We start from the raw sequence: 14,656 nt of genomic DNA, 5'->3' as shown, positions 1-14,656 counted from the left end.
AGATGTAACTGATATAGTCAAAGCCAGAATTTCTTCTAGGGATTTACTACTCAAACTGGTAATAATGGCAAGAAAAAAAGCCTTGTAAAGTGACTTTTAAATGACTGTTACAAAAAAATTAACACAAAACTTTTTTACTGATTATTTGGCTAGGTACACTTTTCACTCACACAATTTTAATTTTTACTTTTCTATAAACAAAAAGTAGTATATAGCTATAATATTGGTCTCTGATTTATTCCACATAATGTTAACAAGGAAGTCTCAAAACTGCAATAACAGAGGAGAGATTTTTATGAAAATGGTAGTTCTTTCCTTAATAGACATAAGGATTCCTTTTTGGCAAACCTAGAATCGGCTTTTAAACCTTAATCATTAATGCTACAGAAAGGGTGCTACTACCTTTTTTATAAGAGGTACTGAAAAGGTAAATATATCTATGAACAGTGAAAAGCTAATCAAAGTGCCTTTCTTGGTTCCACTTTAAGTTCTCACAGTTTCCTACTTGTGCTATGTTTAATTAATTAATTTATTAACAAGCCATGTTAAATCTGTCCTGGAACAAGGTGGGATATACCTTTTCTAAACGAATACTTATATATAATTATCTGTTAGTTTGGTGAAACCCATTTACATGTATTCTTTTTTAATAAGGTAAGTTCTCAGACAAAATTCTAAAGCAGAGGAATACCTAGTAAACAAACCGCATGTAAGTTTATCAGAAAGTTAATAACCAGATGTAGTAATAGAAGTAATATAAGACAAGTGCAGCTTTTATTGGGATGTCAGCTTGTAGAACAAGTGTAAGAGTGAGGGCTGGAATTCAAAAGTCACTATATGAACGATATTATGTTTCTGAGAGTCATAGTACATAAAGAGTAGACTGGGACCGGGACCTGCCAGCTCCTGGTCTATCAAGGAACATATACATGCTCCAACATCCTTCTCAACCTTAAGAGATGAGATTTGAAATTCCTTGAGAATTCTTGAGAATTCTTCCTTCCATAATTAGATACAAGGGGCTTAGGATGCAAATGAATTGTTTTAACATGATATTATGAATGAGTTGCAATTAAAGCATGGTCTGTGTTATAAACAAAGAATCAGAATGGTTATCAAATCCTTCTCCCTTTAAGAGAACTGGATCCTAGAAGATGTTCTTCTAATATTAAGGGGAAAAGGAATAAAAAGCTGACTCTGAATTTTTCCTTTTACAGCTTTGCACTGGGTTGTCATGTTTATTTTCAAATGAGTTGGGAAAAAAAACTGCACCTTTCTCACGCAGTTATGACATATTCTTCATGTTTATGAAGAGGTGATTTTTTTTTTAAAGATTTTATTTATTTATTTGACAGAGAGAGACACAGCGAGAGAGGGAACACAAGCAGGGGGAGAGGGAGAAGCAGGCTTCCTGCTGAGCAGGGAGCCTGATGCGGGGCTCGATCCCAGGACCCTGAGATCATGACCTGAGCCGAAAGCAGACGCTTAATGACTGAGCCACCCAGGCACCCCTGAAGAGGTGATTTTTAAATGGTGTTCATTTTGTATCTTCATCCACATGACTCCTCCATGTCTCTTTTAGCACGTGCACTCTAGGTAATGCCTTCCAGTTTACCCTGCCATTTGCCATCACCCTGGATGGAGTTTGTCCCCCGAGGTGGAATACCCCTGAAGTTACCTGTTTTTAAGGAATTGTCAAGTAGCTGCCCATCTAATAATAATGATGATGATAATGGTTTTAATCTTGTTTGTCTTCCTTCAAAGGGTCTTAAATGCTTTATTTTTTTTTAAGCTTTTATTTATTTGTCAGAGAAAGAGAGAGATCGCAGAAGCAAGGAGGCATGGCAGGCAGAGGGAGAAGCAGGCTCCCCGCTGAGCAAGGAGCCCAATGCAGGACTCGATCCCAGGACCATGAGATCATGACCTGAGCCAAAAGCAGATGCTTAACCGACTGAGTCACCCAGGCATCCCCAAAGGGTCTTGAATGCCTTAAAGGTAATATTTCCCGAACCTGACTGAACACAAGGCAATCTGGAGGCCTTTGAACACACAGATGCATAAGTTACATGCTAAAAATTTTGTTTTAGTATGTATGGGGTAGAGCCCGGGAATCTTTTACTGTTGTTATTGTTTTATTTAAATTCAAAAGCTCATTTAGCTTCCCAGCCAGGGAAAAGAAACACTGTCTAAGGGTCTGCCAATCTCTTGTAGAAAGAGTATTTTAGTTACTCCAGTAGTCTACCTTAGTATTTCTATATATTGGGACACTGAGAATTAATCTGGACAAAGCAAAAGTACACACCAAGATTTTTTTTTTAAAAGGCCACAAGATTGTAATATATTGACCTGAATCCCAATCCTAGACCTGTCACTCTATTGCTGTAGAACCTTTTTTTTTTTAAGATTTTATTTATTTATTTGAGAGAGAGAATGAGAATGAGAGAGAGGGAGCATGAGAAGGGGTAGAGTCAGAGGGAGAAGCAGACTCCCCGCCGAGCAGGGGGCCCGATGTGGGACTTGACCCCGGGACTCCAGGATCATGACCTGAGCCTAAGGCAGTCGCTCAACCAACTGAGCCACCCAGGTGCCCTCTATTGCTGTAGAACCTTAAGCAAACTTCCATTATTTGGCTCAGTCAGGTTTGAGAAATACTACCTTTAAAGCATTTAAGACCCTTCGGGGACACATGGGTGGCTCAGTCGGTTAAATGTCTGCCTTTGGCTCAGATCGAAGGATCCTTACACATCCATATACATCCTTATATGTAAAACTAAGATAAAATGACAATACTATACTAATATTAATAATTCACAGGACTGTGAAAAAGATAATAGCTATAAATTACTTTGAAAAGCATTAGTCAAATATTTCTATTATTTGGCTTCGATCTCAACCTGATCCTTACTTAACAGTTCATGCCTTTAAGTGCACAGATTACCCTATGGCATGTTTACTATTCTGGCCCATTAATACTCCCTAGCTTTGAGATCTACAGGAGCTGAATATAGCTGGAATATGGCTACATAAAAAGACAACTAGGCCCAAGTTGTTTTGGCCTACATTAAGAAAAGAAATGGTTCTGATCTGCGACTGAACTCTTTTTTTTTTTTTTTATAAATTTTTTTTTTTTTTTTTTGAGAGAGAGAGAGAGAGAGAGAGAGAGAGAGAGAGAGAAGCAGGCTCCCAAGGAGCAGGGAGCCCGATGCGGGACTCGATCCCAGGACCCTGGGATCATGACCTGAGCCGAAGGCAGATGCTTAACCATCTGAGCCACTCAGGCGCCCTGAACTCTTGCTTAATAAAATTTACAGCCCTTCTGAGAAGAAATTAGACTTTATGATAAAATGCTTAAGCAAATTTGTGACAGAATTGCTATTAAGAATGCCATATGGAAAGTTAGATTTACCCTGTCAGTTTTGAGGGGTTTAATAACCATTACCACTTTTTTCTATATAAATATCTCATTCAAAAATGGCAAGTTTGAGGGCATCTGGGTGGCTCAGTCCATTAAGCATCTGCCTTTGGCTTAGGTGATGATCCCAGCGTCCTGAGATTGAGCCCCACATTGGGCTCCCTGCTCAGCAGGGAGTCTGCTTCTCCTTTTGCCCCTCTCACTGTTCGTGCTCTCTCAAATAAATAAAATCTTAAAAAAAAAAAAACCAAAGAAACAAAAGAACAAAAATGGCAAGTTTGAAATAAGAATTTGAAATATCCCTTAATCAATTCAAGAAGCTGCTGTAAAAGCAGAAAACAAGTATCAAGATATGATCACAGGGTGCCTGGGTGGCTCAGTCAGTTAAGCATCTGACTCTTGATCTCAGCTCAGGTCTGGATCTCAGGGTCTTCAGTTCAAGCTCCACATCCAGCTTACTTAAAAAATAAATAAATAAAATTTAAAAAGTTAAAGAAGATATGATCACAGTAATTTTAACAATTTATTTAGTTCTGGTTGTCAACATTAATATTAACTGAATAAAAAGAGCAAAAAGAACGCCCAGTATTAGCTATAATTCTTTCATATCAGGAAGAAAAGGGACCAGATAAATACCAAATGTAATGAGCACGTGTGTGTGTGTGTGTGTGTGTGTGTGTGTGTGTGTTTTGGGTGATCAGGCTACAGAAGGGAAGAAAAAGGAGGTCAAGAAATAAAGGGTAAAAATCGAATGCTTAATTTTCTAACATTTAACCATGTTCTTCACAGTTCCTTTTAAGATCCAAAATTAAGGAGTCAAACATTATACTAAACAGTAGGCAGACTATAGGGTTAACTTTCATTAAAAATTAAGATTAGTTAGCTCTGTATTAATTCAACATGAAACCAGAGCAAGCTATCATGTGACATAGTAGGAATTATAGAGCAGATTAAGAGGGAAAAATCCTTATTTAAAGGAAGAAAATACCAGATAAGGTAACATTTTAAGTTTATATCCCACCTTGTTCCAAATGGTATTCAAGATGACTAGATTGGCAATTAATTCCAATTTGGTAGTGGCCTAAGTTATGGATAATCCAAATCATTAGAAGCAACTCTTTAATAGGAAAAATCTTGATTCTGGAACCGGAAAGGCACAGGGAAGTAACAGAAGATAGGATGCTGAAATCGAAGTCCTATGGAGAGAGGTGGATTTAGCCTGAATTCCCTTACCTTTGATCAGAACTAGGATGAAGCAATTCTCTACAAAAATCAACTTAATTAAAACTTTAGAAACTTCAGGGATGTTTTTATTTTTATAATCTTAAATGTTATTTAGCAAAAACTTAGTTATCAGAACCATTAGTCAAAGGCTGGCATTATAAATTAAGAACATTTTGTCAAGTCCATTTTTTTGGCATATAGCACCCAGAACAAACTCACTTTACATTACACACCACAGCACAATTTTAAAGACAGTCTCCACCATTCACAAAATCCATGCACATGCACAGAAAAACCATTTGAAGCATCACCTTTAGATAGCAGATTAACAGCCCAAACTGCGCCATAAGATTGCATCTTAAAGTTCCCTTTGATCAGTTACTGAGCTCGGCTCCTGATGTTAAATCTTCATTTTTAGTAAGCAGATTAGAAAGGAAGAGATTAATTAAGTGAGAATGAAATGCAGAAAAGAGTGAATGCCAGTGAAACAGAACAGAAGCAAGTTTAGAATTCTAAAAACATAATGCATTTAAATTCCTGCCTGGTTTCATAGAAACAACGAACATCTGAGAATCTAGATGAAAAGAAAAACAGGAAAATGGTTTAAACCAGAGCACACTTCATTTTTCTTAAGAATGTCTGGGTGATAATATTCTTTCCCAAAATTATGAAAATTAGTATGAAGAGAAGGTAAAAACTAATGGAGAGGTTCTTTTTTGTTTTTAATATTTTATTTATTTATTTATTTGACCGAGAGAGACACAGAGAGGGAACACAAGCAGTGGGAGTGGGAGTAGGAGAGGGAGAAGCAGGCTTCCCGCTGAGCGGGGAGCCTGAGGCAGGGCTCAATCCCAGGACCCTGGGATCACAACCTGAGTTGAAGGCAGCCGCTTAACTGACTGAGCCACCCAGAAGCCCCTAATGGAGAGGTTCTAAAACTTCTTCATTCTTGGTGATTACAGATTTCTCCTAGATATTTCTGTTATATATTTCATTTGCATTTAACTTAAAAAAAAATCTTTTTACAGTCTAACTCTCCCATCAGCCAACAAGTTTCTTAAGCATATTCAATCAACAAGTATTCACTGAACACCTACTGTGTCTCAGGTACCATGTCATGCACAAAAAAAATAAAGAGTAATGACAAATGAAACAGTGCCGGAGCTACACCTTACTAATCTTTGTATCTCCAGTGAGTAGGACAGAGGGGGAACTCAAATGTTGACTAAAATATAATGCAACATTTATTTTTTAACAATCAGAGCTGAATTTTTACATCTCAACATAAGACTTGAATGGTAGAAAATCTGTAGTACCAATTTTGAACTTCTCTAGTAAGTGGTCCAGAAATACCAATTTGTCTTCAAACTATGTGTTTGACATTGTAAGTATACACTGAAGAGAGGCAAGTTCAGACAGAAGAATACCTTGTCTGAGAATAGTTAAACTGGGACACCAGAGAGTTTACTATTCTGAGACTTCCCATTTTAAGTCTGCTTCCTTTTAAACTCTTTTTAATTAGTTTAACAATTAGAATGACAACTTAACGAAGTTACCGTCAAAGATAATGACACCTGTTCACAATTTTAAAGTTTAATCCTGGTAGTCTGTTTAAATTCTGGTCGTTCTTTAAAAAGAATTAGCTTAAGTTAAAATTCTCTTTTAATACAGGGTTCTGTTAAGTAAAGCTATTTATTTCCATGTCTGTTTCATTTGCTGACCTGGCTTCAATGAACACTACCGAACAAAAAAAATCTCAAAGAACAAATCTACTCAAGACATTTTCTATATAGCAATACATCTAACAACAGCAACAACAAGAAGGTTTCATTCTTTTCCTGCCAAAGTCAAGCAGTGTAGCTATATAGTTAAAAGCTGAGACTCTGCCTGGTTTTGAATCTCAGCTCTTCCATTTCTTTGTGCCTCTGTTTCCCCATATGTAAAATGGTGATAAGAAAAGAGTCTATCTCATATTAAGGTTACTGTTAGGAATAAATTTAAAGTGCTCAGAATAATAAGAGCCTAAATTAACATATAGGCCCACAAATTTCATCCAAACCCTTGGATGTGAGACATTTTGATCAGTACCACATAATCAATAAATACATGATTATTTCTGTACTGAAACAAATTAACATTTACACTAAGTGGGAAAAAGATTATAAATAGCTTCAGTTCATGTTACATTTTATGGCCTAATTAATGAGTTGTGGCTCATCATGGGGGGAAAAAAAAACCCAGACCTAAATCCTTGGTTTTCAGAGTTTTTCAGATTTCTAGTGGCAGGATAAGAGATTGTGGACCTGGGTTTTTATTACTACCAGAATTAATACTAGCCTTATATGATCCTGCATCTGCCTTTGAGAAGTTCATGTTATGGCTATTTAAACAATAATCCTAACTAAAACCCAGGTTAGCCGATAAAATTAGAAAGGTCAAGACACTGGCAGGAATAATAGTAGACAGAGCTGAGGACAAGGATACCATAGAGGCCAAAAAGTCTTTGTTACAAAGAAGAGATAGACACAAGGAAGGCAATTAATATACAACATCTTTAAATTGGAATATCACTCTTCTCTCCAGGGAACAACTGTTCTCTTATAGGAACCCCCTGATTCCATCTGCTAAGGAGCACCTTCTCTGGGCCAACTGAGAAAGGGTTCTTCTGAGGTAAGAGGCTGCAAGCTGCCTCAGGACCATACTCTACCTTCTCTCTCACCAGTATCCCAGAAAATCCTGCCTATGCTTGGCTGGGATATACAAAGTGAAATAGTAATACTTAACTAATAATTAATCCTTCTGTAGTTCCATTTCCCACTTTCTAAGATATTGGACCATCTTAGGATTCACTGCTTTTCCTGTTTATCAACCCCTGACTCAGAGCTGATTTTGCTCTATGTTCTAGGGAGGACTTCTGCCTTGCTCTCCTCCTAATATGTTATCTCAGGGAAATTCATTTGATTTTTCTCCTCTGCACTTTCAAAAGGGTACATAGAACACAGGAGAAAAGCACAAGTTTGCAAAATATAGTTAAGAGTTTAGATTTAAAAAAAACCTGTGCATTTCTAACTTGTTTGCTTAAGGTAATCTGCTAAGCCCTGATGGACAAGTCATATTTAAATTTATTTTTATTTTTATTTTTTAAAGATTTTATTTATTTATTTGACAGAGAGAGACACAGCGAGAGAGGGAACACAAGCAGGGGGAGTGGGAGTGGGAGAGGGAGAAGCAGGCTTCCTGCCGAGCAGGGTGCCTGATGCACAGCTCGATCCCAGGACCCTGGGATCATGACCTGAGCTGAAGGCAGACACTTAAGGACTGAGCCACCCAGGCGCCCCAAGTCATATTTAAATTTAAAGTCATTATTTAAATATGCACTTTTAGAGAGTCAACCAGGTCTAAACAGGCCAACAGATTTGTCTTAGAATAGAAAGCCAATGGACAACACTAGGAAGAATACTGTCAAATTTTAACTTGTTATGCTCCAAATAAACACCAAAGTTGGCCAATAAGCAACTTAACTCTATTTTTTCTTGTAGAGAGATGGCACAGAGAATGCTGTCACATGAAAACACCTATCTAAAAGTATGACAATCTAACAAAAGTTCCTCCATTCCTAACTCCTTGAGAAGTAAAAATGCTGAGAATATGTAAACCTTTGTATCCCACTCTTGGTTTACCATACCAGCTGAGACAACTAGATGAAATACTAATGTTTATGAAACTCTTCTCAAATGAATGCTCTCAGCAGTAAGGATGGTCATTCAATTTCCAGATGTTGTCATTTCAACTAAGGGGAAAGTTCTAAGTTTTTGTTCTGTTAATAACAGACAGAAGGGAAGATAATGGTTAACTGCCTCAGCCCAAACCTTCTCGTGGTCAAAATACATAAAATATTTGTCAACATGGGGCGCCTGGGTGGCTCCGTTGTAAAGCATCTGCCTTCGGCTCAGGTCATGATCTAGGGGTCCTGGGATCAAGCCCCGCATCGGGCTCCTTGCTCAGTGGGAAGCCTGCTTCTCCCTCTCCCACTCCCCCTGCTTGTGTTCCCTTTCTCGCTGTGTCTCTCTCTATCAAATAAATAAATAAAATATTAAAAAAAAATTTGTCAACAACATGGAGTTTGGTTTACCTAAGAGTACGCAGGGAATTTAAATATTCATAATGGAGTCACCAAAAAGAAATGTATCTCTTTCTGTCAATCATAATTTTATACACTATACACAAAAACTTTGAAGACTTTTCATCTCCTAGTTTAGTAGAAACTTCAAATTTTCAGAGACTTCTTTGATTTTCCCTTGTTTGCGTTTGACAATCAGTTGCTTTAGAATAAATTTCCTTGACTTACACTTTTTTCTCTAATCTCAATAATAAGGCCTCACCTCACAGGCCTAGATTACAAAAGGTTCCTAACTAGTACAGTTATGTACTCTACTGCAATCCATCTACCCCTTAGCCCGCTGACTTATGTCTTGTTTTTCACTTCTCATCTATATGAATCACGCAGTTAAGTCAAACTCCTCTATAATCTGTTTACATTAGGAAATGCCCCCTTAGTTCTTCCACGTCCATCCAAATCCTTCTAATCACTGAGTCCAATGCAAGTGCTCTCTCTCCTGTAATATTTTTCCAAACAAAACTTTATCAGTTCTGTTCCCTTACCCTCTGCTGACATATGATCTAGCACTAGATTGATACATTCTATTTTTTTGCCATTCTTCCTCATATATCCAACCACATGGGAGGTCTTTCGAAGACAGGATCCAAGTCCTTTACTCCGTCGGCCATTCTTCATGTGCCTACCACAGAATATGTATTTTTTTAATATTCTTTGAAGGAAAAGGCACTCATTCCATCCTGCTCTGTATTAGCCAGATGTATATTTCCTATATTATATTTCATGTATTATTAAAAAATGAAATTGGGACTTGATCTAAGGACTGACCAAATTGAAGCCATGGCTTTTGGTGAACATGCCCATTTACATGAAAAACTTGATCTGCCGGAAGGAAAAACAACTTAAATCTTTCTAACAAAGGTCCTTATTTAGGCCCAGTTACACTTCTGACCTCCCTGGAGAGTGGAATGTTCTCACTTTAGTTTTAAAAAGGTCTTGATTTCTCAACTCACCTATTACATGGGCAGACGCAGAGGCCACAGCACTTGTTGAGTTCCGTTAAAGTCTTCTCTGCCTCTCTCATGTCTTTATTTATCTGGTCCATGCCTTCTTCTATGCGGTCCAGTTGTTCTAAGAATAAGTTGTGGAAGTGACATTTTGTTATATTCACAGTGCCAACAAGAAGATACTATTATTATGGAACAGCAAACTTTAACTCTGAATCCACCAGTAATCCATCCCAGTGACTATATCAGTACCAGAAAGTACTACATACTGTCCAACATGAAAACAATCTTTCACAAACTGATCCTGAGGCACCTGGCTTCTTATTGTGGGAAGATTTGTTCTAAAGAGATCTGTATAACAGGAGCATGTGAGGGCTTGTTTAGAGATCACCCTTGCAACTGAATTAAGTGTACTTTGACCAGACTGTATCCCCAGCATTTCTCTCTCCGAGTAAGTTCAAAACTTGAAGGCTATCATCATAAGTCTAATCAAATCTAGGCCGGATTGCTCAGGGGCAACTCAAATGGAATGTTTCCAAGCTCACCTGAATGTAAACCTGTTTAAGGACTGAAGCTTCATTTCTGAAAATGATGCTAGAATATCATAGTATCTAATGTACATATGACAAATACACACAGTAAGTCCTACTACCTGACAAATACTTGGTATATAATTGGGCATTGTTGCTCCCACCTCAAATAGGCAATGAACATGATATAATTCAAATCAGAAAAAAGAAGTAAACGTATCACTCTTATCTTACATAGGGAAGGCACTCCCAAGGCTTAATTTTAGACATGGCTGATTTGGAAGGGCTTTCTGTTGTCGTTAAGTCAAATCAAGAGTTTCTGCCAATGACCGCAACTCACCCCTTTGTTCATCCAGCATAGTGATAGTCTTGATTCCTGCATCCTGAGACTAAAAGAGAAAAAAGCTGATAGCACTACAAAACAAAACAAAAGCAACAGAAACAAAGCCTATAAGGCCTAATAGCAAGAGAGAATCATTTAGAAACCTAAGTTCTCAGAGGATGAGAGTTACAGAGAAAACTAATATCCCAAAGCAACAAACTTTAACATATTAAATACCCCCCATATAATTAAGTCACAAATTCATGGTGACTTGATCTTCCCTGTCATATTCTAATAGTGTCAGTGGGAAAAACAAAAAAGGCCCATCAGTGCATGGTTTGACAAGTTAAGCAAATGCTGGTTTCAAATAATAAAGCTCACTGATAACATACACTTCTGACTCTTAACACAAATTCTAGCTTGTGCTATTCAAGATCCCTCTTATACAATTTTTGTACTTAATGATTAAATACTGTCTTACCTCAAGGGCTAAGCCCAGGATTCTCCTTGTACTTTCCAGAGACTAGGGAAAAACACAGGCTTTTAGTATTCTAAAAAATGTAGTAAAAAAAAAAATCTGATCACATAGTCATGATGCTACTCTATTTTTAATTGCCAGCCCAGCCATCCCTCCCCTCTTTAAAACAAAAACAAAAAAAGAAAGTTGATCACTAATTTTAGTTATTTTCTTCCTACCAGCTGCTCCTTAAGAGAAAATTTGGAGGGTAAAGTTAATGGTATTTATAAAAGTTTAACGTAAGCAGAAAGCTAGGTATGTTACACAGATGTTTCCAATTCCTCAAATCTAGAGTATCTTTGTTGTAACTGTGTTTATTAAACAATGACTTAAAAAAATCATGCAAGCTGCTTTCGCTTATTTAGTTTTTGGTGAGCTGAAAAACTAAGGGGCCAGCAATGGCACTCTGAGGCAAATGCATTCTTAGACATAAAGGGACAGGGAGGAGGCCAAAATGGACGTCTAAGAAGGTCTTCTCATCCTTCCACTGTGAAAACTCAAAGAGAATTACTTATTCGAAGTAAAATGTTTACCTCATCAGTAACCTGGTGGGCTCTCAGCTGAATTTCTTCTGATGACAGATTATCCATGATGAATTAAAACTTTTGATAAGCACCGAAAGTGAAACGTGGATATTCTGTAAGAATATGGGCACAAAAGGGTTTGAACAAAGTATGGATTTATGGAATTCAGGATATTTATCTGGAAAACAGGATAAAAAAGCCTATCTATATCGTTAGCTAGCTATCACAGCTGAAGAAATTAAGGCCAGGAAAGGATAAATGGATGGTTAAATGCTAGTTAGTATCAGAGGTGAACCTGAAACTCAGGTTTCAGGACTTCTAATGAAGTGCTGTTTCAGAGAGAAAGTGGTCTCTCTACTTTGAGGAGCACGAACTAGAAGACAAGCTTTAAGAGATTATTAAAATGAATTCTTGGTTGTACAATGTTATTCATACATTATTTGAATATAGAAAAGCAATAAGGTGAAGAGGTCTAAGTCAGGTAGTATTCCATTAATAAAGTAACAAAATTCAAAGTCGTGTGCCTGAACAACACAGGAAACATTCCAGACATGTGCCAGTTGTCCAGGCTACTCATTGGAAAAAATGAAATATTTTCATTCTTAACAAGAAAAGGATAATGTTGACACAGAACTCAGAAAAAACCTGGAATTTTTCATAACGGATTTTCCCTTTCCAATTATTTTGTATTTTAGTGAAATTTTAGTGAAGTCCCTAAGAAACTGTATAATTATTCTCCTATACATAGTAACTTAGTAACTCATAACTCAGAGAAGATTCATAGACATTCAAACTAAAACACAACACATTTAGAAGGTGTTATTCAGTACTACCGTTGTGTATTTCTCTTTGAAAAGTCATATGAAGTAGTAAGTACTGTGTGATACTCTAGGTTGCTTTCTTTTCATTACATTTGCTAGCTTTGTATTACTTTTTGTATTACATTTTTTATTTTATTTTATTTTTTTAAAGATTTTATTTATTTATTTAACAGAGATACAGTGAGAGAGTGAACACAAGCAGGGGGAGTGGGAGAGGGAGAAGCAGGCCTCCCGCCGAGCAGGGAGCCCCATACGGGACTCAATCCCAGTACCCTGGGATCATGAACTGAGCCGAAGGCAGCCGCTTAACAACTGAGCCACCCGGGTGCCCCTGTATTACATTTTTTAAAAACTAATTTTACCAAGTTCTTCGTCAATGACACAGATAAAGTCTGGTTTACATTCTGAATTTACCCTCAGGGAACACCTGGCAATGACTGTCACGATTTTGAGGAGGATGGGTAGTATTATTGGCATCTAGTGGGTAGGGGCCAGGGATGCTGCTAAATATACTATAATTCTTCCCAGGACAGCCCTTCACAACAAAGGATTATCTGACTCCAAATGTCAAAATGCTGAGGTTGAGAAACCCTGTCATGGAGTAAACTCACTGACCAGCAGGGAACCTGGTTAACCACGAATATACTAGACTAAACGCTTGGAAGGCAGAGATTTTGTTCTATCTTTTTATCTCTAACACCTAATAGGATCTGACAGTTGGTACTCCAGCAAAATGTGTGCTGAATGAACAAACAAATAAGTAGAAAAATAAGGGTATTCTCAAAATATTTAAGTGGATCTTAGAAACAAAGCTACATGTACCAGCAGCAGAAAGCCTCCAAATATCCACTAGAAACACAAAGCAAAAATTGCCATTACATATGTATAATCTGGAATGGCCTGCTGGTCACACACAAATCTTTTTAGTCACATCCATAGCTAACCATCACTTTTAGTAGAATCATCGATAAAGCAAAAAGCAACAATATTAGATTCTCAGTACAAAAAGGCATTGCATTTAGAGGTCTGTTTTATTAACTCTACTGTCATGGCTGTTTTAGGTTCAATTAAGATTTTGAACATTGATTAAAGTTATTAATGCTCATGAAGAAAATTATTAATTACTATTATTAATAAAAAGTATTACTACAAAAAGTAAAGTTGCAAATTTAATTTAATATCTTGCTTGCCATTGTAGGACTCTGGCTCTGGCAAAAGGTTCATACACAAAGATATAAAATCAAGATATAAAGGTCTTTCTTGAATTAAGAAATGATCATTCGGGGCACCTGGGTGGCTCAGCCGTTTAGCGTCTGCCTTCGGCTCAGGTCATGATCCCAGGGTCCTGGGATCAAGCCCCACATTGGGCTCCCTGCTCAGCAGGGAAGCCTGCTTCTCCCTCTCCCACTCCCCCTGCTTGTGTTCCCTCTCTTGCTGTCTCTCTGTGTCAAAAAAATAAATAAAAATCTTAAAAAAAAAAAAAAAAAGAACTGATCATTCATTAGATAGAAGCATAAATAGAACCACATGCTTTATTCCTTTGCTAATCGTTTGAGCCATTAGATTTATCATAGATCTGTTCATGCTACAGTTTCTCTTGTTAATATTTCATAGTTACAATTATGAAAAATTATTTTTGTCACCTCTCACCTCCACATTTCTGTATACCTTTTCTTTCTGTAATACCCCAGGTAACTTTATGCTTCTCTATTACTTTCAGAGCCCCAACAACATACTTATAAAAGCCTGCCCTTCCCAGCATGCTCCAGTTGTCTATACCTCCTCAATGCCCAACAGAGCAGAAAGTGGGGAGAAAAGTAATACATGCTAATCAAGTAATGCCTGGAAGTGTCACGTTTTCCAATATGGTATCCTGTGGGTAGAAGACATTTTGGGCATAAGGATGCCCAGATCTCTCAAATTGTATAATTTTATAATTCTCCTCCTGGACCTAATTCCTGCCAGGTACAAGTCAGTATTTGCTATCTTCCCATCCTAGTGAAAATGAGCAAAAACTTCTCATAGATTCAAAGAAAGGCTTGAATATAAAACTGACCTCTGTCAAACAAGAAGACTCCAAGAGTCCTACCTTCTAATGATAAGAAGAAAGGAAGGAAGGAAAGAAAGAAAGAAAAAAAAAGGAAGAAAGAAAGAAGGAAATAAAGAAAAAGGAAGAAAGAAA

General features: G+C 37.3%; 1 protein-coding gene across 5 annotated transcripts in view; it reads right to left on the bottom strand.

The window, feature by feature from the left end:
• Positions 1-14,656, bottom strand: part of SNAP23 (synaptosome associated protein 23) — a 37,434-nt gene that overhangs the window by 5,026 nt on the left and 17,752 nt on the right. For all 5 annotated transcript variants that reach the window (XM_025884633.2, XM_025884634.2, XM_025884632.2 and 2 more), the window contains 4 exons: positions 11,663-11,766; positions 11,094-11,135; positions 10,631-10,679; positions 9,767-9,884 (listed from right to left, as the gene is read on the bottom strand). In XM_025884633.2, coding sequence (XP_025740418.1) covers positions 9,767-9,884; positions 10,631-10,679; positions 11,094-11,135; positions 11,663-11,719 — 266 coding nt within the window. In that variant the 5' untranslated portion in view covers positions 11,720-11,766. The remainder of the gene's footprint in view (positions 1-9,766; positions 9,885-10,630; positions 10,680-11,093; positions 11,136-11,662; positions 11,767-14,656) is intronic.

The sequence above is a fragment of the Callorhinus ursinus genome, unplaced genomic scaffold, assembly GCF_003265705.2.
Source record: "Callorhinus ursinus isolate GAN/ISIS: 27379988/994484 unplaced genomic scaffold, GSC_fseal_2.0 scaffold25, whole genome shotgun sequence".
In the NCBI taxonomy this organism is placed as follows: domain Eukaryota; kingdom Metazoa; phylum Chordata; class Mammalia; order Carnivora; family Otariidae; genus Callorhinus; species Callorhinus ursinus.
This window is presented reverse-complemented; position numbering and strand designations above follow the sequence as displayed.